The sequence below is a fragment of the Salminus brasiliensis genome, chromosome 18, assembly GCF_030463535.1.
Source record: "Salminus brasiliensis chromosome 18, fSalBra1.hap2, whole genome shotgun sequence".
Taxonomy (NCBI): Eukaryota; Metazoa; Chordata; class Actinopteri; order Characiformes; family Bryconidae; genus Salminus; species Salminus brasiliensis.
Window position 1 is genome coordinate 5622304 of NC_132895.1, and position 21785 is coordinate 5644088.

Below are 21785 nucleotides of genomic sequence, written 5' to 3' on the forward strand. Positions count from 1 at the left end.
GATGCCATAATGCATAATCAGCAGGCTGTATTGCTTGAAGGTGAGGGACTGAAAGTATGGGCCCACATGCAGGCTGGTTTCTGATGCTGAAAGGTTAAGAGTTATAGGAAGGGTGTGTGATATTCGCCTCCAACCAAAAAAGACAAAGCTGCGGTGTCCAGGTGGGTCATTGGAGCCGGACCAGAGCCGGACCGGAGCCGGACCGGAGCTGGAAGCGCACTGACTGATAACATGCAGAATAGGCATTGCTCTGCTCGCCCGCATGGACGGGAGTGGCGCTTCAGGAATGCGAGAAGACCTGACGATGGTCTGGAGCCAGGAGTTGTAGTTTCGTAGTTCCAGGCGAGAGATCTCCAGCTCGTCTGCGCGTCTGCTCGTCTTGCCCCATGGCGTACGCTGCCTACTGGATGAGACTCGTAAGTAGACGAACGGTTGGAAAGTCTGCATCCTCGCAGGGGGAACACCACCGAGCCAGATCGAGCTCTTTCTGGGCGTGTTTGTGTCATTTCTCATTGAAGCTAGTGGAGCTCGAACTAATCGGAGTTGCCTCCACACGAATGCTTGGCAGATACCATAAGAAACTTGTGTGGATCTTCTCAGTTGAGTGCTCTTCTGGAAAGTTAGGAGCAGAAGCTTCTATATGGTGAATCTAGGGGTTGTAACCCGAGTCTGCTGTCTGCTGGAGCTCTGGAGTATCCTGCAGTTTTGTGAGCTGGTGTTGAAGGCAGCTCTTCTGTTATTGATTCAGTGGAATCCAGTAAAGTTAGGACACTGTTCACCATGCCTCTGTGGAATGGTCTGTAATGTGCTACAGTTTTCCAGCAGGTCATACAGCTCTGTCAGCGTACGGTTGTTGGAGCTAGCTGTGTTCCATGAGATGATTTTAATAGATCTGCCTTTTTTTTCTATGTGTCTCCAGCAAACAGAAGCACAAGGAGGAGACAATTATGGCCGGCTCAGCTCAACGTCTAAGGTAGGATCACCAAAAACAATTGGGATGGTGTAAATCAGTTGCGGGACAGTCCAAACAGTCCCAGTTCTCCTCCATTGTACACTGTGTATACTGTACAGTGACAAATACATGCACCATTCTATAGGACACATGCAGGGGATCCGGGTCTAGGTCTGGGGACTGAGGTCCATTAGTCTAAGAGCTGCAGATTTCCATTCCACTCAAACAGAAACACGCCTCATTCTACTCGATGTTGAGGCAGAATCTGCAGCCACACCTTTTACAGATAAGACCGGTGACGATTTGGTCTATAAGATACTGCAGGTCTGCTTGTGTCAGTCTGATTAAACGTATGTAAATATGGGATTTCACGGGACTTTGTCTCCATCTGGTGTACAGAATGCATGCCTCTCTGAGCAGTTGGCAACATGCAAGTCTTTTTAATGTTATCAGGCTTTCCACCAGTTTCCATCAGTTTAACCTTTTATCTAAATAATCTGACACATATAATTGGACACCTAGGGTTAGCAAGTTTACTTTCACACCGTGATTTTCTCTTCGTAGCTCAGTATCCGGGATTAGCTTTTCAAAAGTCCGGATTTGTCTGGTTGATTGTTGTGACAGGTTAATTTTCTGAGGTTGACTGCAGTAGAGGATCAGCCCTGAAAACTGGTCTGACACACATAGACACAAAAAAAAAAACCTCAGTGAGATCATTTAAAAACATCAGTCCTGTGAGAACATGCCTTCAGGAAAGCATCACATATGTAAGATACATTCTTGTATCACCACACAAACTCTTGGTTAAGAGTCACAGTCGCTCTCACTGTTATAGTCTTCTCATGTGTGTCGCAAATCAGACCATTTTGGAATTTAAAGCTGAGTAAAAATCTGTGATTATGTGGATCTAGGGACATTAAAGTGACATTATGTAGCAGTGTTAGCTTCGAATAGCTGCTTCACACTCACTGTGATGCTCCACTGACTGACTAAAAGGGAGAATGGCATCTCTATCGTTGCTACTCCGGGCTCGGCAAGCTGCTAACTGCACTACGTAACTTTAGTAAAGTGGGCAGGACAACGTAATTATACTCTTAATTACTTTACCTCCTCAGACCACATGCTTTTTTTACCTTTCAGTGATGGTTCTATATCTCTGAAGTTGTTCAGAAATGCATAGGTTAAGTGTAGGGGTGTCTCGGTGGTGGCGGCATAAATTACAGGTAGGGGGAGCCCAGGAGCAAGAAATACCAATTCTTGCATAATGCTGCTTTAAAACTGAAGTACATTTGGGGTTGAACACTGTTTTGCAGGTATTTGTGAGGTCAAGGCTGTTCTGTAGTCAATATGGAGCATTTACTTTTCTTTTACTTGCTTTTATAGGTGAATTGTATGATCGTGTTGTGTGTTGTGCTGGTTTTCTGTCCTTTAAAGTAGCTAACATTAACGTTATATCCATGTTGGTAATATCTTTAATTAGCCTTAGCAGGTAAACAGCCGCCCAGAGAGGGCAGCCGAAACGGGTTAATCTGATTTTGTCCACTTCCTGCTTTACTTTAGGACTATGTTAGACGTTGATTTGTCTCATGATGATGACATGCTGCAATGTAATGGTAATGTATTAGTAATGCTTTTCTTTAATCTGAGAAAAACAGAATGCAAGCAAGGGCTGCCATGCTAAACACAGTTTTCCTTGATTACAGCCAGCTTAGCTTTAGTTGTTATGCCTGAGTGGTTGCAGTCCTTCGGTTGCAATGTCCTGTACCCATAGCTTCAGGGATTTGTAGTTTCTGATATCTTCTCAGGTGTATGCACTTACTGTAAACAAAGTAGTTGGCGATATCCAAGTACGAGGTTGGAGCAGCAATGCAGGGTCAGGTTCTTTGGATGAATGTTGTCAAGAATTGACAATCTAAATAGTAATGCCTAGTATTCTTGCTGAGTCTGTCTCGATATGGTGTCTCCTCACCTTGCTTCTGCTTCTCAAGTGAGTTTGCTTTCAGTGCTTCCACAAATCACTACAGTAATGTTACTTTCATTGCACTGCTCACTGTAACAGTACCTACATAATGGAGTGTCTGTGATGTCACACACATGACAGTTAAGGACTGATTAGTATGGGTGTAACAATGAATGAAAAATGTTGATATCATAATTCGGTACAAGACAACATTGCGAAAATGATAAGATCATTGAGAAGAGGAATTCTATAAATTAGTACCAAGAGCCCTTCGAGCTCCAAATACTGCTCGTCGACTCTAAACGTAGAGGTATCTTTGAATTTTTAGCCTATTCAAACTAGCTGTTACTGGTAGATTGTCTTATTACAGTCTAGTTAGTAGATTATGGCAGAACCAGATGTCGTTATTATTTGTCTTCATTCATCCTTCATTCAAAATACTGAGGGAACACTGACTCTGGACACAGTATTGTGAATCATCAGGACGAGGGTATTGAGTGTTGAGTGAACCTGTTCGCTTGTGAGCCTGAAGGTGCTTGGAAAGTTGCAGGGTTGTGTATAATCCCATTGAGCCGTAGCCTTACTACATAACTTTGGTTTTGTTGAATTTTATCACTTACTATTCAGAGTCTACTAATGATACAATAAGTGCTAATTATTCCGTACGTACTTATGTATTTAGTATCTACTTATTAGTCAGTAAGTACTAATTATTCAGTATCTGCTAATTCTTCTGTACCTACTAAGTATTTAGTATGTACTGATTAGTAAGTAAGTATTAATTATTTAGTATTTATTAAGGATTCAATAAGTGCTAATTAATCAGCATTTACTAAGTATTCAGTATCTACCATGTATTGAGAATCTACTTATCATTCAGAAAGTAATAAGTACTCAGTACCTACTAATTGTTTATGAAGTGTTTGGTAACTTTTATTCAATAAGTACTAATTAATTTAGTATATTCTAACTCTTTAGCACCTACTGATTATTTATTATCTATTAATTATTCTACTAAGTATTCGTTATAATATCTACTTTTTACTCAGTAATATTTACAGTAATATTTACTAAGTACTATTTACAAAATGAATGCTAATTATTTAGAATCTACTAATTTTATTTTAATTAAATTTTTACTAAGTATCCAGCACCTATTATATATTCTTAATAATATCTACTTATTACTCAGCAAGTGCTTATTATTTAGTGTTTACTAATTACTTAGGATTTACTAATTACTTCAGTCGCTGCTATGAAACAAATATGAAACTTGACATTTAAACTATCTTCCCACGTACAGGCCTTTAGAGTTGAAGGGGTTAATGTGAGTGTTTGTATCAACCTGTTTTCTTCTGGCCTCTCAGAACGTTGCCCTGCTGTAGTGACCGTCCTGTGACCATGCTGGAAGATGTGCTCAGGAACTTTGTGTGGCTATAAATACTCTGGACATCCACCACCTCAGTGGCTCCTGTTTCACTGACACGCACAGCCACAGACAGGGCACCAGACAGGCCAAAGGCCCATTGATCTTAGTACGGTGATAGTGCACATGCATTTGGGTTCGCATACACACACACACACACACACACGCAAAGTCTTAATGAACTCATTCAAGCAGACACATAACGAAAGCACACACCCATGCAGACGGTTCAGCAGAATGGTGATGAAAAGGTTTTGAAGAAAGCTGAAGAAAAGAGTGAAGCTGTGTGTTTCTTAAGAGGTTGGTTTAACAGGCCAGATGGGTTCCCAGTTCAAGAATCCATCAATCATCTCATTTGTATCAGATCTGTTCAGTAGGGATGTGGGCGTAACCACCTTTGTGTCAGGCAGAGAGTACACGGTTCTGCCTGTTTTCCCAGGCATGTAGTTAAAAAGCACTGTCTCTTGTACTCAAAGAAGTCAAACCTCATTCCTCTGCTTGAACATCAGGGGATCAGAGGTCATCGTTAACATGCCTGTCCTGTTTTTTTTTTTCTAATGACAAGCATACCAAACCCCAAGGTCAGCCAAAAGCACCTACGGAAGCAGAGGGCCATTAAATATTGCACTTTTTAAAAACCTGAACATCAGACCAACATACAGCCCTCGCCACACCCCAGCCCCCCTTACCCGAACAAGGACTTTGGGAAGGCTGCCAGTACTTATAGAACAATTCTGTGGGTCCCCTTAGACTACAGTCTTCATCACTAATCTACTAGCTGAGAAAAAGAAATAGCAGATCTTTTAACCAAGGAATTGTGAAGGAAATGGTTGAGAAATACAGCATGCTGTTCTTGATTAGTGTCACATTACAGTCTCCTGAGGATTTCCTTCTCAAGTCTTGCTCATGTGAATGGGTTGTAGCAGTGGGGATGCACTAGGGCAGTTACCTTGTTTTTTGGTTAAAAAAAGGGACAAAAAAGAAGAGCATCAGGAGTTCAGCCATGTCACTCCTCTGCTGAGCTTCAGCAAGCCTTCCCAGACCGCTACTGAAACAGCAATCCGCCAAAGTCAGACCACACCTGGCTCTTAAAGGGAATGGCAATTGACACGCTGATTGGTTTTTCATTGCTCGTTACGCCCAAAACACACCCATGATTAATTAGGAGACTTAGTTCATGCCTTTTGTGAGTTTTGAGCGAACTTTTTCTGTCGTTACTTTAGCAAAGACAAACCGACGCCCTAAATCAAGGTGCACTGTGCTGACCGGCTGGCGACTCGCCTAAAGTAGATCGCTAAAATAGGGCCCTTTATGTGTAGCATCTGTCATGCTTTGGGGTTGTGTGGCAAGGTTACACAGGATGAATTCTTCAGCAAGGAGTTTTTGTTAACTGTAACGTCTTAAAAGTGTAATGTCAGTGATGTTTGAGCAGGTCAGTATTAGTTATTGTTGTGAAGTGAATGTGTGTATATCTGCTTTGTCCTTATAATGGAGCGCAGCTGCTTCCCTGCACTGAAGTCCTAACTGAGCTCCTATTTTACTGCATTCTGTACCGTGTCTGTACCCTGTTGTCTTTAGGTCGCTGGAGAAGTAGAAGGTTCAGTTAGTGTGTGGTAGCTTGCACGTATGGTTCCCACTTGAGGTGAACTCCCATTGCCTAACACTTTACGCATTGTGCTGAGATTACTCACTGCGAAGCGCTTAATGTTCCTCCACCCAGCAGATATCTGCAGAGACACACGAGGTAATACATCATTCAGGTCTCTTTGCTCTAGAAAATCTGGACTTTGCCCTCACAAAGCTACAAAGCTGTGTAACTGTGTTACTGAAAAATGACCTCCCGTCAGGGGGGAGTTTATTGGAGTTAGCAGTCCACGCCTAGAACTATCTGCCTGAACAGGAATGCTTTGTTCGGGCTGCTTGTTCTTCATGTGGAGGTAATGGAGGGAATGTTTTGCTGGGTTCTAGCTATAGACAGTTTACTCCTGCACTGCCACTGCCTCTGGTGTCCTGGAATGGAAAACTCTATATTGCTTGGCCTAGTTGAATGACGCAAGTTCGGTTAGACCTGTGAAGATAATCACGTTATAGACTGTACATGGACGTGCCCTCAGAAAGTGTTGCTTACCTTACATTTACATTTACGGCATTTAGCTGATGCTCTTATCCAGAGCGACTTACAAGGTTACTGGTATTACAGAGGTGGGCCAACCTAGTGTTAGGAGTCTAGGCCTAGTGCCTAGTGGTGTAGTAGCTCACTGGCAGAAAGTGGTGTTATCTGTTCCACCAAACCAACCACACCTTGTTCATTTTATTATTACTGTTGTTTAAATAATACTGTTTAATGTATTTATTTTTTGTCCCAATACCTCAAAAACACATATAACAGATGCATTAGTACAAATCTTACCCATCAACAAAACATACCCACCCCCAGTTTCAACCCCCCAAAAGATCTAGCATAGAGATGTTCTCCTATATATGTATGTGTTTTAATACATTACATTTGAATAAATCTGAGGTTCACCTTTATTTGTTTTGGTAGCACAGACTCGTCTCCTAGTAAAGTAAGTCTCTGTAAATAAGGTATATCCACTTTGGTGACCTCTGCAGTAATGTCCCACACCCCCTTTCAGTATCCCTCCAGGCCCATTGTGTTTACTTGTGTGTTTGTTTATATAAGAATCATACTTGATCACCCCTAAATTGCCCCCCCCCCCACTTGTGACCTGTTCGATATGTATGTTACCCCTTGAGACTGGACACATATTGAGATGCTTTTGGACATAAATGATAAAGACCTAATAGTTCTCAGAAGAGGGAGGGGAGGGGGGCAGAAAAGGGATGATACTTGAGCCAGACAAGTGTTGTTTTTTTAACAGCATTTTAAAATATGCTGCAAACATTTGACAGGCACTGTAAACTCTTTAAAAGGGTGTAACTGCATTATTATGTTATTATTATTATTATTATTATTATTATTACAATTGCCATCATATTAGTGACATAAATGGTCTCAAAATGACAATAATATCATTTATATAATGTTGGAAACTGTAACAGTATAAAAACACACCCTTATCTCCAGCATAAAAACCTGAGTAAAAGAAAAGTACATTTTTTATCCAATCAGAACAGTGGGATCTGAAGACAGAGTACAGCACTGCCCTCTAGTGGTCTGGGTTTAAACACAACGCACAATGAACCACTGTGTGCCACCAATCACTGCATTTGAACTATTATTGTTTGGTGACTACTATTAAGGTAATGTCAAGGTTATATTGTATACATATACATGAATGTCGGCCACATTAATGTTTGTGGACACTCCTTCTAATGAATGCATTCAGCTTCTTTAATTTGCATCCATTGCTGACACAGATGTGCAAATGCACACACACACACAGCTTGTCTAGTCTGTAGAGAAGTACTGCCAATCTAATCAGTTTGAACGTGTTGCACCATGTCTAAGGCCAGGCGTGGGCTAGATGGGTATAAAGCCCCATAGCATTGAGCTGTGGAGCTGTGGTAGAACTGTGTTCTCTGGAATGATGGATGGTGCTCCATCCAATACTTTTGGGGATGAGGTGGGTTTGTGATCATCCAACAACCTCACCAACGCGCTTGTCGCTGAATGCAATCAAATCCTCACCGCAATGCTCCTCCAAAATCAATTTTCTGGACAGTAGAGACTGTTATTGAAATTACTGTAGTTACTGTTAATGAATGAGCAGGTGTCTCAATACTTTTGTCCCTTTAGTGTACATACCCAGGGCCTAAAGGGTTAACTGTAAAGCCAGCACAGCTCTGTTTTGGTCAGTTCAGTTTCACGTATTAGATGACAGAGATGTCTGGTCATGTGAACCCCACCTTCTGTCAGACTTTTAGCACACTTACTCAATGCTGTAAAAAACCCGCCCCCTCTAAAATGACTGCAAAATCATGCTTTAAGAACCCCCCCCCCCCCAGATGTGACTCAGTCAGGTGGGAGAACTTCAGCATGAGTCCCAATTTAGCCCTCCCTTCCTCCCTCCTTTGCCCACCCCTTCCTCTTGCATGTGCTATTTCTGAGGCACGGTTAACCCCATGCCGCTTGCCCTGACCACTCCCCTTCCCTTTCCTCTCCTCCCCTTCTGCCAGTGCCTGGAACATGCTGTAGCTGGAAAGGAGGGACAGAGTGTGAGAGAGTGCAAGGGAAAGTTACTGAGACACGCTCTCACACACACGCACGCACACACACACACACACACACACACACTCCTACCTACACACACACACTCTCACAGAGCACGCCGGTAGCGAACATGGGCCAGATCTTCAGCTGGTTTCGGGGCTCGCAAGACAGCCCAGCTCTGCAGGACGTCGCAGTGGAACAACAGGTCACTCTTACTGGATATTATCACTCTGAGATTTCAGTAAGGGGGATATGTGGGTGTGTGCATGTGTGTCAGACTCTGTGACGGTGTGTGTGTGAATGTGTGTGTGTGCTCGCTGTATGGTTAGCAGTAAGAAGCAGAGTTTGTTGACCTGTGTTTAAGTGCATTTTGGGCTTGCTGAACCTTTGTGCACTCACAAAACAGGGCAGGGCAAAAGGCAACGACTTGCAGGCTGTAGTCCGCCGGAGTTCTGTGAGGAGGGGGAGTAATGGAATGCGAGGGCACTGCTGGGAAAACTGTCCCTGAGCTCCAGATCTGGACAGAGAATTTTTAACCAGAGCCGTGCCTGACAGCAGAAACGATTTTAGCGAGTTTGAGCCGGATTTCGTTCTTGGAATTGTGCGACACAGCCGTTGATGAGCATGCTTTCAATGCTCGTATAAAAGAATGTGAGCAGGTGTGTCTGAAGGACAGCGAAGACTTAACGTTTGTTTATTCGTGTTCAACAGGGCTGTAAACATGTAGCACAGGTTCTTATCAGTGCAAAAGTCCATATAAGGTTCCACATTGCTCTCTGTGCTGCAGTTGTTCTCACTGGGCCTCATTCACCCATTCATCTTCTGATGAATTTTCTTAATTTAGTTCTTGAAAAAAGTCCTGACTGAAGGTCTAGGTTTAAGAACATGGCATGACATTCCATTGTCCTCCTAAACTGAAAAAAAATCCCACATAAGAAAACACTGGTCAATGTCAGAATCTTCCTTTAGTGGCTTTTAAAGCAGCGTTATGTAGAATTTTAGCAGCATCAGAATCATGCAGATGCTCCACTGCCTTGTAATAAGGAAAATCGCATCTCTATTGTTGCTACTTCGGTCTCGTGATGCTTGTGCTGCACAGCGGGCAGGACAACACTAGACTAGCGTGAACTGTGTAACTACAAACCCGAGTATTTGTGTACAATCCTGTAACCCCCCCCCCCCCCCCCAAAAAAAATGAACTACCGTCTCAGTCCACATGCTTTATTTCACTTTCAGTGACAGCTCTGTATCTCTCAGCTTGTCCAGAAATGCATAATGTGTAAAGTGTGCCCTTGCGTGGATGGTGGTTCAGTGTACAAATTCCACTTGCTGACTGTAGGGGGAGCCCAGCAGCAAGAAATACCAGTTCTCACATAATGCTGCTTTAAGAGGAAGTAACTTCTCCTTCTTCTTCATGTAGTGTTTCTCAATCCTGGTCCTGGCGGCTTTTCCTGCCCCGACCTGATTAACTACGAACTAATCAGCTGGTTAACAAGCCCTTTGAGAGTTGCAGGGGGTGTGTTAATGCAGGCAGATCACTAAAATGTGCAGGGCAGGGTGCCTCCAGGAACAAGGCTGAGAAACACAGTTGGTGCTTGAGGCCCATTGGTTCTTTACCAGTTTATAGGTTCCTCACATTCACACTCTTCCAGTTCTATTACAGTTTAATCTCTATTACAAACCATATGGGCCTTATTTTCCAACCTCCAAGTTCCTAAAAAACACTTATGTGGTTTTCACCAAAGTTCTGACTTTCACCAGTGTTTTATTATGTGGGGTTTGTTCGGTTTAGGAGGACATTGGGATCCATCACTATAAGAGCCGAGCTCTGAACAAATATGCTCTTCATAAACACATCAGGAATCTGACCTAGACCTTCTGTCAGGACTTTTCTCAAGAACTGATTCATGGAAATGATTTCTAAGGAAGATACTGCTGACTGAGGCCCATCTCGGCTCTTTATGGATTATGGAAGTGTGTCTTCTACTGGCATCACTTAACTGACCTTTACTGAAGAACCTGGTAGTGTGGAGGTCATTTGCCACAGAAGCATCATGAGGAGCATTGTGTGTGTGTGTGTGTTTTTAAACCTAGCCTTGCTCTCTGGCCTGTTCTGGGCTGGTGTCCCAGGACTGCGTACTGCACATACCTACAGTGCACTCTGCTATCTCTGTTCAGCATCACCCACCGCTGTCAGGTAACTAACACAGATCAGCTGAGAAAGAACCAAGGAATATACCTGAGATCTGCAGCCGCATTCGTTCTGCAAGCTCAGCCAAGCATGCACGCATAGACGCACCTAGAAGAAGAGGTGGAGCCGCGGTTCTGCGCTCTCAGCCATACCTAATGATCTTAAAATACCAGATCAGAAAGTGGCAGTGATTGACTCCGCTTGTTTTTCACTGTTGTGTAATAATACACTCGCTAATATCTTCAGGAAGTTTGCACACTGTGTGAAGACCTTAGGAATCAGTGGAAGAAGAGACGTGTAGCTTAGCAAGAAGCACGAACGTGTTTAGAAAAATGATAAGATGAGAACAAATAAACAAATAGTAGAATATGCGCTGCGGTGTGATGAGTGTGTTAGCTTAACCATATCCTAATCTCTACTCACGGAAGGCCAGGATTTCCTTCCCCCATCCAGCACTGAGTTTATCTAATCAGACCTGCATTAAGTAAGTCCATACAGTGACTGCAGTTCTCAGTGCTGCAGCTGGATTCCTCTAACAGACATATTGTTTCTGTTGTGTAAACAGCTGCAACTTTTTGATGCACCTACAGAAATCCAAAATTCCCAAATGATTTAATAATGTTTTTTACAATAATAATAATGATAATAATATAAAGGTACAATTATTTTATTAAAAGTTAAGAATAGCTTTCTTTCTCTTATAAATTAAAGCACTATTTTAGAGAATAATAATTAATTAATTACTGTTGTAATATCAATAACTTGACTAAGAAACAAGACATTCTACCTGACTACTGGATTTCATTTATTTTTATTTATTCCAATGTTTTGTAGTATTGTTATAGGCTAAACACTCCTTTTTACATTTTATTTTTGATGAATAATATATATATGGTTTTATATATCTATTATATTATTTTTAATATATATAATTGTACATTTAAATGTATAATTATTTTACTGCAAGAAATAATTCCTAATAATAACAAAAATAATTGGAGACTAGGTTCTGTTATAGTCTTAATAACTTTAAGTTTATTCTGATTCTGCTCCAATAGCAATATCAATAACTTTAATTATAAAAAAAATATTCCAACTCTGGATTTATGTGTATTTTTATACCTTCCAATGTTCTTTAGTATTGTAATAAGCAAAACACTATTTTTACTGTTACTTTTTAAACTTATAATGTTATTCATAACTCTATTAGAATGTAATGTTTGGAATGCAATTATATTAGAGTTTATGTAATATATTTTTATTAGATTATAATATGTAATGTAATTGTGCTAGACCATAATGTATATGATGTAATTGTATTAGAATATCATGTATGTAATGATTCAAAATGACATGACTTATATTTGTTAAATGAAGATGTATTGAATTATTAATTTCAGTAATGATATTAGAATAATGTAATTAGATTACAATGTTAAGAACTGAGACTAAGTCTGAAATACCTCTGAGATTGATTAGCTCATGTGATTCCAGTAACACGATCAGGATGGAATCAGGACGCATGACATCACTCACTGGGTGGGTCTGTTACTGGTGTAAATCAGCCACTGTGTTTGGAGCTGGACGCTGATAACTGAGCAATCAGCAGGTTGTTGTTGTTGTAGACAGGCACAGTCATGTGACTAAAAAAAATGATATCATTAAATAATGGTATAAAAGAATACTGTTATTATTATTATTATTATTATTATTATTATTATTCTCTTTTATTTTTTATTCCTGCCACTTCCTTGCCTCAGAACTAGTCCCGCAGTTTTCGAGCTATCAACACCATTCCAACTTTCATGTGGAACTACTTTTAAGGTGGAATTGCGCTTAAGTAGCACTGAATTTTAGGGTGGAACTGCTTTTAGGGTGGAATTGCGCTTAAGTAGCACAGAATTTTAGGGTGGAACTGCTTTTAGGGTGGAATTATGCTTAAGTAGCACTGAATGTTAAGGTGGAACTGCTATTAAGGTGGAATTGCGCTTAAGTAGCACTGAATTTTAGGGTGGAACTGCTTTTAAGGTGGAATTATGCTTTTAAGTAGCACTGAATGTTAAGGTGGAACTGCTGTTAAGGAGGAATTGCGCTTAAGTAGCACTGAATGTTAAGGTGGAACTGCTTTTAAGGTGGAATGATGCTTTTAAGTAGCACTGAATGTTAAGATGGAACTGCTGTTAAGGAGGAATTGTGCTTAAGTAGCACTGAATTTCAAGGTGGAATGTGTTTTAAAGTGGAACTACTTTTAAGGTGGAACTGCTCTTAAGGTGGAATTGCTCTTAAGTAGCACTGAATTTTAAGATGGAACTTTTTTTAAGGTAGTACTGAGTTGACACTGAAATTAAGGTGGAACTGGAGCACCAATGCTATCAGCCAGCCACACCAAAGAAACCACCACAGAAACTAGTAACAGCCCAGGAGGCGGTGGGAACCATTTAAACTGCACAACCATCCAGCGTTTCCTTCAGGAAATGCACTTTTCTAGTTATTGCTGTTGTTTTTATTGTCCTAGTTATAATTACTGTGGATTTAATTATTTATTTATCATGCTAGCTTCTTTTAACTGTCTGGTGCTAAGGTTAGCTGAACTCTACAGCTGTGTACTCTTTCAGTGGTGCCCTATTGATCTGACCAGTGAGAGCCAGTGGTAATGGAACATGCAGCCTGAGGCGGCGCACATGGTCTACAGCAGCACTGCGATCCACCATAGTATATGGGCTGGACCTCAATCATTTTTCCTGACCTTGATATTGGTCATTGCGTTTACTTGCGTGTTTGTTTACATAAGAACGATCAATATTTTAGCCAGTCGAGCCGTTCAGTTCTCTCTTCTGCTCTCTGTCGGTGGCGGGGCTCCAGTCTGTGAGCAGCAGTGCCATTTATTATTTATTTATTTATTCATAGCTGCAGATTTCTGAGTGGCAGTGTGAATTACCCACAAATACATTTCCCAAACTATTATTAATGAAATTAATTACATTATTATATTAATGAATGACATTATTATGCTATTATATATTATATCAGTGGCATAAAATGGTCTTAAAATTACAAAACCTCCAAAAAAGTTATTATTTATAGTTAATATTACAGGTCTAACCACAGTTTCTGTTATTGCTGCATCTGTTTGTCTGTGCTTATGAAGCTGAGCCTCTGAAAAGTACTGTCACATTTCTCAGTTCGGTGTCTCTTGGCTCAGGGCTCACCCATTGCACAAACACAGACACACTCCCTGGCTCTGCTCGAGCACTGACTGCTTGTGTAAACGCACCCACTGAAATAGTTCCAGAGCCTCAGGGTCTTCTGGGAACCTGTTACAAGCCTTATATATAATATCTCTGAATGTTTGTAATATTTGCTGGCCTGTTTGCGAGAGATGGGGATCGTCTTTGCAGTCCATGTGGGATGTTCTCACACATTGGGTAACTAGAGAGAGCTATTTGTGTTCATGTCCTCAGCCAGCGTCATCAGAAAGGACCTGTGTGCGCTTAGACTCATGGAAACGCCACAGACTACCAGAACATTTCCATATGACCTCAGGAGGTGTTATATTTGGCTGGAACAGAGGACTCAGACTGAGTGACCATTGACTGTTGACCAGGACAACTCAGAAAGCAGTACGTAAGCAGTGGCACCTACTGCTAAATACAAGTAAATACAAAGACGTTATGTTAGGTAGCAATCGGTCAGATTTTTTTTGGGGGGGGAGGGGGGGATTGACCACCCTTCAGCATTAGCACTAGATAAACTGTTAGTGAAACCATGTCACTGTATAAGTTTACTTTCTAATTTAAACCTTATCATATTCAAATATGATCCAATATCAGTTCAAATATTGGACTGGAAGTGCATGTGGAAGTGTATCAGCATATCTCCAATTATTTGTCTAGTTTTTTCCCTTTTTCCAAATTGATACTGCCAACTAACCCACATGTCTGTAGCTCCCCCTAGCACTAGCAGTGCTCCCGACACTAAGAGGGTAAGGGCCTGACACATGTCTCCTCCGATACATGCAAAGCCAGCCACCGCCTCTTTTCAAACTGCCACCAATGAAAAAGCTTCGCTACGCTAGCTAACAGACACCTTTGACAGACACCAGCAAACCTTGCTTAAGAGTGAGGGGAGAGAGCGCCATCTACCCACCCAGGGAGAAAGCACAGCCCGTTGTGCTCTCTTGGACTCCGGCTGCTGATGGCAATGCAGCATGTCTCAGGATTCAAACTCACGGCCCCCTGGACCATAGTGGTAGTGGTCATCATTTTTATTTAATGTAAATCGGGCAGGTGTTCTTTACATTGTGTCCAGATTTCATGATAAATGGACCAATATAAATGCTCAGAAATGACTTGGAGTAAAATCTTTTTTACATTGACTTCCATTGAAAGTTAAGAAGCTTTTCCCTGCTCTTGTAAAGTTGAAATTTTGGAGATGTGAGTTTTTTTGTGTGACAGTAACGATAGGATATATTAGTGTATCTTGTTTGTGTAAGTGTAAAAGGCGTCTAGTTCTGTGAGATTCTTGAGCCTTGGGCTCTTGCTGCACTGCTCTTATTTCTGATAGTCTTGAGGTCGGGGACTGTGACCACCATGGCAAAGCCTTCAGCTTGTGCCTCTTAAGGTAGTCCATTGTGGATTTTCAGCTACACTGTATGGACAGAAATGCCAAGTGCCAATAGTTTCATGTTTATCTGCATTTGCACATCTGTGTCAGCAATGGGTGCAAATTATAGTAGCTAAATAGCTAATAGCGTTTATTAGAAGTGGTGTCCACAAACATTTGGACAAATATTTTGGGTTTAGGATCATTATCCTGCTATAGAAGCCATCCTCTTTGCATCTTCAGCTTGTGTGCTCTTTGCTTTCAGAACATTCTGCTATTGTTCCGTTTACCACCAAATGTCCCTGTGCCACTGGCTGCAGCGCAACCCCAAAGCATCATCTATCCACCACATGCTTAACAGTTGGAGAGGTGCTGTTTTCATGAACTTCTGCACCCTTTTTTTTCTCCAAACATAACACGGGACAATCCGAAATGCATCAGACGCGTCTAGATGTTCCTTCGAGAACTACAATTTGTGTAAAATTAGCCTAAACAAGCCTGGTGCATTCTGATGAATGTCCTGTGGAACTACAGCCAGGGAAGGAGGACAAGAAGGGGAAGGGTTTGCTTTTAGGAAGTGTTGTGTAGGTGTTGCTGCACCTACCTCTGGATTTGCCTCTGTTCAAGGGTAAGGCCATAATGGCAGTCAGTGCCTTGTGTATTTATAGGGTGGTGTCAGCCAGGCAGGCTAGATTTTCCCTCCTTTATGTTACAGGGTCTGTAGGTGTGAGGTAAAGGAGCAATGCAGAGAAATATGTAAACGCCTTGAAACAATACATCTACAACTTACAGATACAGCAGTCTTACACTCATGAAATACGTAAAAATTTGTGCAGCAGTGGGACTGTGTTCTCTGGACTGATTGGGGACTTGGGGATGAGGTGGGGTTGTTATCATCCAACATCCTGACCTCACTAAAGCTCTTGTCACTGAATTCAATCTGATCCTCACAGCAATGCTCCTCTAAAGTCTAATAGAAAGTCTTCTTCTCTGGACAGTAGAGACAGTTACTCCACCAAAAAAACAGCTCTTTTAAATGGCCTTGATTTTGGATGAAAGAATGAATGAGCAAGTGTCCCAATACTTTTGTCCATGTAGTGTAACTCATATTTTCAAAGACATTTTTTTTTTTTTTTTACAGTTTTTAAAGCTTTAAATGATCAAGCACCTGCATGTCAACCTGACTGTTATTACAGTATTAGTAGTAGTAGTAGTAGTAGTATTAAAGGACTGGCTGGCCATATTTGTTGTTAGCATCCTCTTAGAGTTTTCTCCTTTTGCTACAAAATCATGGATGAATACAAATTTTGGACCGAAATCATATCAAATGAGTCTTATTACGCTAATAAAATTATGCTATAAAGAATAATCCCCTCTTTTACGTTTTTTTAAACCTTCGGAAACTTCCTGTGAGACAATAGTTCACTTGTTTTCGACTTCAGACACAAAGCATTCCCTCACCAGCCCAGATTCATGCTGAGGTCAGCGTCCTCCTTCTGATTGGTTTAAACCCTGTATATGGGTGGGTGTTAGCCCTCAAGCTTATTTGTCAACAGATAAGGGTTGCCAAGCGACTGTCTATTGTCCACACCTCTTTCCCCGGCCCTGCTGAAGTCTGAGCGTTCTGAGCACACGCCCCTTCAGACCCCTCACTTCCAGAAAGCAGAGGAATGTTAATGGACGCTTTCAGAAACGGAAAACAGAAGCAAACTGGGTTGGATTGGTTGGGTTGGGGGGCTCTGCCAGGCCAATTACAGCTTAATGTTCTCAAAGGAAGGCTAATGGTGGTGTTTGTGTAACTTGGTGTTTTTGATTCCTTATAAGGAAGGTCCAGATGTGAGTTTGTTCAGCCTGCATGCATTCCAGCTTATCACTGTGCCGAGGCTGTTGAGTGTATTTGGGACAGTCTTTTTGTTTTGGTGCGTTGTTCACTATGAGAGCACTGCTGCACCCACTTTGACACATGACTCAGTCACTAAGGTGTAAACTCAGCAGTCCCTCAACGTCTCACCTCACATCTTGTCTACCAATCCTTTTGCAGTTGTTTGGATTGGAGTACATTCCTGCTGTTACTTTTACATGGTGTGTGTATATATGTATACCGATCGGCCATAACATTACACTAATATTCTAATATTGTGTAGGTTCTGCCCCAACAGATCTGATTTGATCTTTCAAAGCAAGAACTTCACAAGACCTCCTCTACCATCATGTTAGAAACATGAGTAAATTTTTGAGTTGCACGGGTAAGTTGCGAGGTGCACGTATTTGTATTTGTCACTGTACACTCTACAGCGAGATGTGTCCTCCGCATTTAACCCATCTGTGGTAGTGAACACACACACACACTAGTGAGCTAGGGGCAGTGAGTACACACACACCCCCAGAGCGGTGGGCAGCCACTTCCAGCGCCCAGGGAGCAGAGAGGGTAAAGGGCCTTGCTCAAGGGCCTAACAGTGGCAGCTTGCCAAGCCTGGGAATCGAACCCACAACCCTGTTATCGATAACCTGGTGCTCCAACCGCTGAGCCACCACTGCCCCGTATCTAGGTTGGGCCTAGATGAGCCTTAGGTGCCTATGATCCTGTCGCCAGGTCACCGAATGTCCCCACAAGGCCTGCCTGATGTTTTGGAAATGTTCTGATCCAGTCATCTAGCCATCACAATGTATCCCTTCTCAAAGTGTCACAGTTCCTTAGGGTTATCACATCGCCACCAAGAACATGACTGTTTACCTGCAGCCTAATATATCCCCCTCTTGACAGATTACACTGTAGATTAAGATAATTCATGTTTTTCACTTCACCCGGTACTAATGTTATGGCTGATTGATGTATAAAGCCATAGTGCATGGGGTCACCAATTTTATCCATAGTGTCCATTGGGCAGTGTGGCTGCAGCTTCTCATTCCAGCCTAACAGACACACGTATAATATCGTAGAGGCCTGACTAACAAATAGTTAGAACACATAGACAAAGGCTGAACCTGGAATGGCTACCCAATTCCTAGAAAGTGCACTACATGGGTTCAAGGGGTTTCATAGCACACCAAATGTTAAACAGATGGTCTTACAATTAGAACTCCCCATGAAAACTTCAGGACAAGACTAAAGTTAGCCAGAAAACACCTAGACGGGGCCCCGGGTGGTCCAGCGGACCACACTGCTAGCCATCAGCAGCTGGGGTCTCAAGAGCGCAATTGGCCTTACTCTCTCTAGGGTGAGTAGATGACACTCTCCCCCACATCACTCTAGTGCGGCATCACTGGTGTCTGCTAGCCGGTGTGTCAGAGACAGGTATACAGAGCTTCCCTCCAGGTGCATTGGTTACCAGGTGATGTCGCATCGGCAGCAGTTCGGAAAAGAGGTGTGGCTAGCTGCACCAGTGTCGGAGGGGGCGTGTGTTGGTCTCGCCCTTACTTGTGTCCGAGGTGTTGCGTGTGATGAGGGAGAGAATACGTATGGGTTGGGTAATTGGCAATCTAAATTGTGCAGTCTTGTTCTGATGGTAGATGCATGTACCATTTTAGGAATGTTGGAGACATTCTTCAAGCATCTTGTGGTCTGCTCTTGGGCTGAACTTGCTAGGGCCGCCTGATCTGATCTTTTTAAACCCTTAAACCCTTTCCTAGACTCCTCTGCACCTGCATCTGCATCCATCTTTCTGAAGGCCTCAGAGAGCTCTCTGGATCTGGCCATGCTGATTCCACTCACTCCAACGATCAAGAAGCTATCCAGACTAAATGTCTGAGATTTTAAAGAGACGGGGTCCTGTTCCAGTCATCTGCAGCGGATGTGCTGCACCTGATTCTGATTTTAGACCTTTAAAATAGTAATACATGTAGGGGTGTTGTAACATTTACCTTATGAGACAACTGCAATTGTGTTAATTACATTTTACAAATAATTCAGTTTAATTTAATTTTAATTTAAGTTGGTTTTTCACAGCGACTGTTGTCACAAAGCAGTTGTACTGAGCTCCGGGTCCGAGTCTCTTGAGAAAGCCAGTGGCGACAGTGGCAAAACAGTAACAGCAGTAACAACAGTGGTCTGCAGGGTAGTGGAGAGCCAGGTCCGGCGGTACAGGGATGGAAAAGTTGGAACAGGGAAACTCAATACATGGAAAAGAGAGTGAAGGAAAAGTGTGTGTGTAGCCTCTGCAGCAGTAAATGCTGTGCAGTAACACAAACCTCATTTTACAAATCTGCAGCATTTGCTTTGTCACAGAGAAGGAAAGGAGGACTTCCCTGAGGTGTTCCTTCCTTTCTCGGCTAATAAACAGATAGTACACACGTCTCAAAGGGAAAGCTTTCGGGCAGCTGAGGCAGGATTGACCTTGCTAGCACTGGAATCTGACGGCTGCCATCAGTCACGCACATTTCATGACTTTGGTAGACTGGACTGTGTTTGTTTCATGACATTTCTTTCCTTTTCTTACTGTAATGCAGTCTCACACGTTTTTGCCGCTTCTTCTGCCCCTTTTCTGGTGTTTTTAGCTGCTGCTTGTGGAAGATAGTGGGTGATGGACGTTCTGGAAGGGTAGTAAATCAGTAGCTAGAACAAATGAGGGACACATTTCTTTGCCACTTGCTAAGGATCCTACTAAATGGGACAGCTTTCAGTGCTTTCAGCGGTTAGAGCTCCGGGCTGTTGATGACAGGGTTGTGGGTTTGATACCCGGGCTCGACAAGCTGCCACTGTTGGGGCCTTGAGCAAGACGTAAGGGTGGATATGGTTATCTCTTCTTGTCTTGATAAAAAACGTCTGTTCTGTTGAGTTGTGCTACACATCGATGTGCTACTTATCAGAACTGCAGATCAGATCAGACCACATTTTATGAAAAAATTAATGCAGAACACCAAAAAAAGGTACGATACCAGATCTGCTGATACCAACTCTGACCTAAATACTGGCTAGACGGCTATAAATCCTGATATTTATACTGTTCCACTTTTTATAGGCTGTACTTTTTTTATATCTGATCCTAAATAAGATCTAATAAGCTTGAAAGAACCAGAGAGTCAAAAAAAAAAAAAGAGTCAGTAAGCTTCACGGTATCAGTGCTCTCTAATGCAGATACCTAATACTACTATATATATATATATATATATATATATATATATATATATATATATATATATACTATCTTATGTGGGATCAGATATAAAAAAGTACAGCCTATAAAAGGTAGAACATTATAATTATCATGATTTCTAGCCATATATATAATATAATATATCCATATTTATATCTATATTTAAGTCAGATACATGAAAATCTGGTATCGGAAAGGAAATATATGGAAAGGAAATATAGTACCCTTTTTTTTGGTGTTCTGCATTCATTTTTTATAATATATATATTTGGTCAGACCTTGTTGCGTATCATGGAATCAAAACCTCGTGTGACGTGAATTACTCTTATCTATTGGCTTATGAAGACAATTGTTTGGAAATCTTCAGAGCAGGAGGTAAGGCAGATGGGCAGGCCGGCCTCGATTTCATCATGATTAGTAAGCCGTCACTTTTACCCAGGCTCTTCTCAATTCCTGCCTAAACAAGTAAAGTGGTTTATGATCACTGCTCGCGACCTCCTTACTGATTCACGGTTGCATCATTGCAGATCTACACAGACATGTTGTCTCACTTCCTTTTACTGCTCACTGACTTTGACAAGCTCTCTTGGCTTTGATCAGAGAACAAGCTCTTGCATGTCTTTCAGCCGTGCAACAGATGGCGCTGTCCTCCTAGGTACTGAGCTGCACTGCACTACACACAGTTTCCTTTGGCCTCTAACTCATACTGGCATCCTGCCTGAGAGCTCAAGCCAGCACAGCTTTTTGTATCGGAGGCTAAGAAGTGCTCTTAAACACTGAGTTAAACCGCACTGTGACGTCTCCATCTGAACCATGTGTTCCTCTTGCATAAGGGCTGGCTCTAGTCCAGCAGCCCCATTTTAGCTAGCGTGCTGATGCCTGTGTTCAGAGCCGCAGACATATGTGGTGTTCTTTCTCATTCCTCTGCTCCTCTGCTGTCTCTCTGCCTTGTAAGTTCTCCCCTCACTTCCCTTCACTGTGTTGTTTTGTGTGTGTGTGTGTGTGCTTCCTTCCAGGCCTTTGTCTCTCTCTCTCTCTCTCTCTCTCTCTCTTCTCTGTATTTCTGGGTGGGGTCGTGTGGTGGTGCTGTGTTTTTGGTAATCGGTGTAGCTCAGTGGTGTAGATTCCTGAGCAGTGAGTGTAGAAGTCACACCCTGCCAGGCTGGCTTCAGGCTTGCAGAGAAGCGTCTTCAGCCGGGCCTCCTAGCTGAGCCACCCCTTGTTCAGCTCTCTGCAGACTTCAGGGGCACAAGGCTAGACCAGCCTAGAAGCTTCCTACACCATCTTCCACTTCCTACACCATGCCCCGAGACCCCCTTCCCTCGTCAGATGGAAATAATTTTTTTGTTTATTTTTCCTGGCTGCCACTGAGAGAGGGTGGGACAGG

General features: G+C 42.2%; 1 protein-coding gene across 16 annotated transcripts in view; it reads left to right on the forward strand.

Annotated features, from left to right (window-relative positions):
- Positions 1 to 217: 217 nt before the first annotated feature.
- cast (calpastatin) overlaps positions 218 to 21785 on the forward strand; it is a 59586-nt gene continuing 38018 nt past the window's right edge. For 13 of the 16 annotated variants that reach the window (XM_072662759.1, XM_072662763.1, XM_072662760.1 and 10 more), the window contains exons 1-2: positions 529 to 599; positions 920 to 973. In XM_072662759.1, coding sequence (XP_072518860.1) covers positions 558 to 599; positions 920 to 973 — 96 coding nt within the window. In that variant the 5' untranslated portion in view covers positions 529 to 557. Of the gene's footprint in view, positions 417 to 528; positions 600 to 919; positions 974 to 8498; positions 8718 to 21785 lie in introns of those variants that run through there. The other 3 variants (XM_072662761.1, XM_072662762.1, XM_072662774.1) reach the window with 3 other exon arrangements.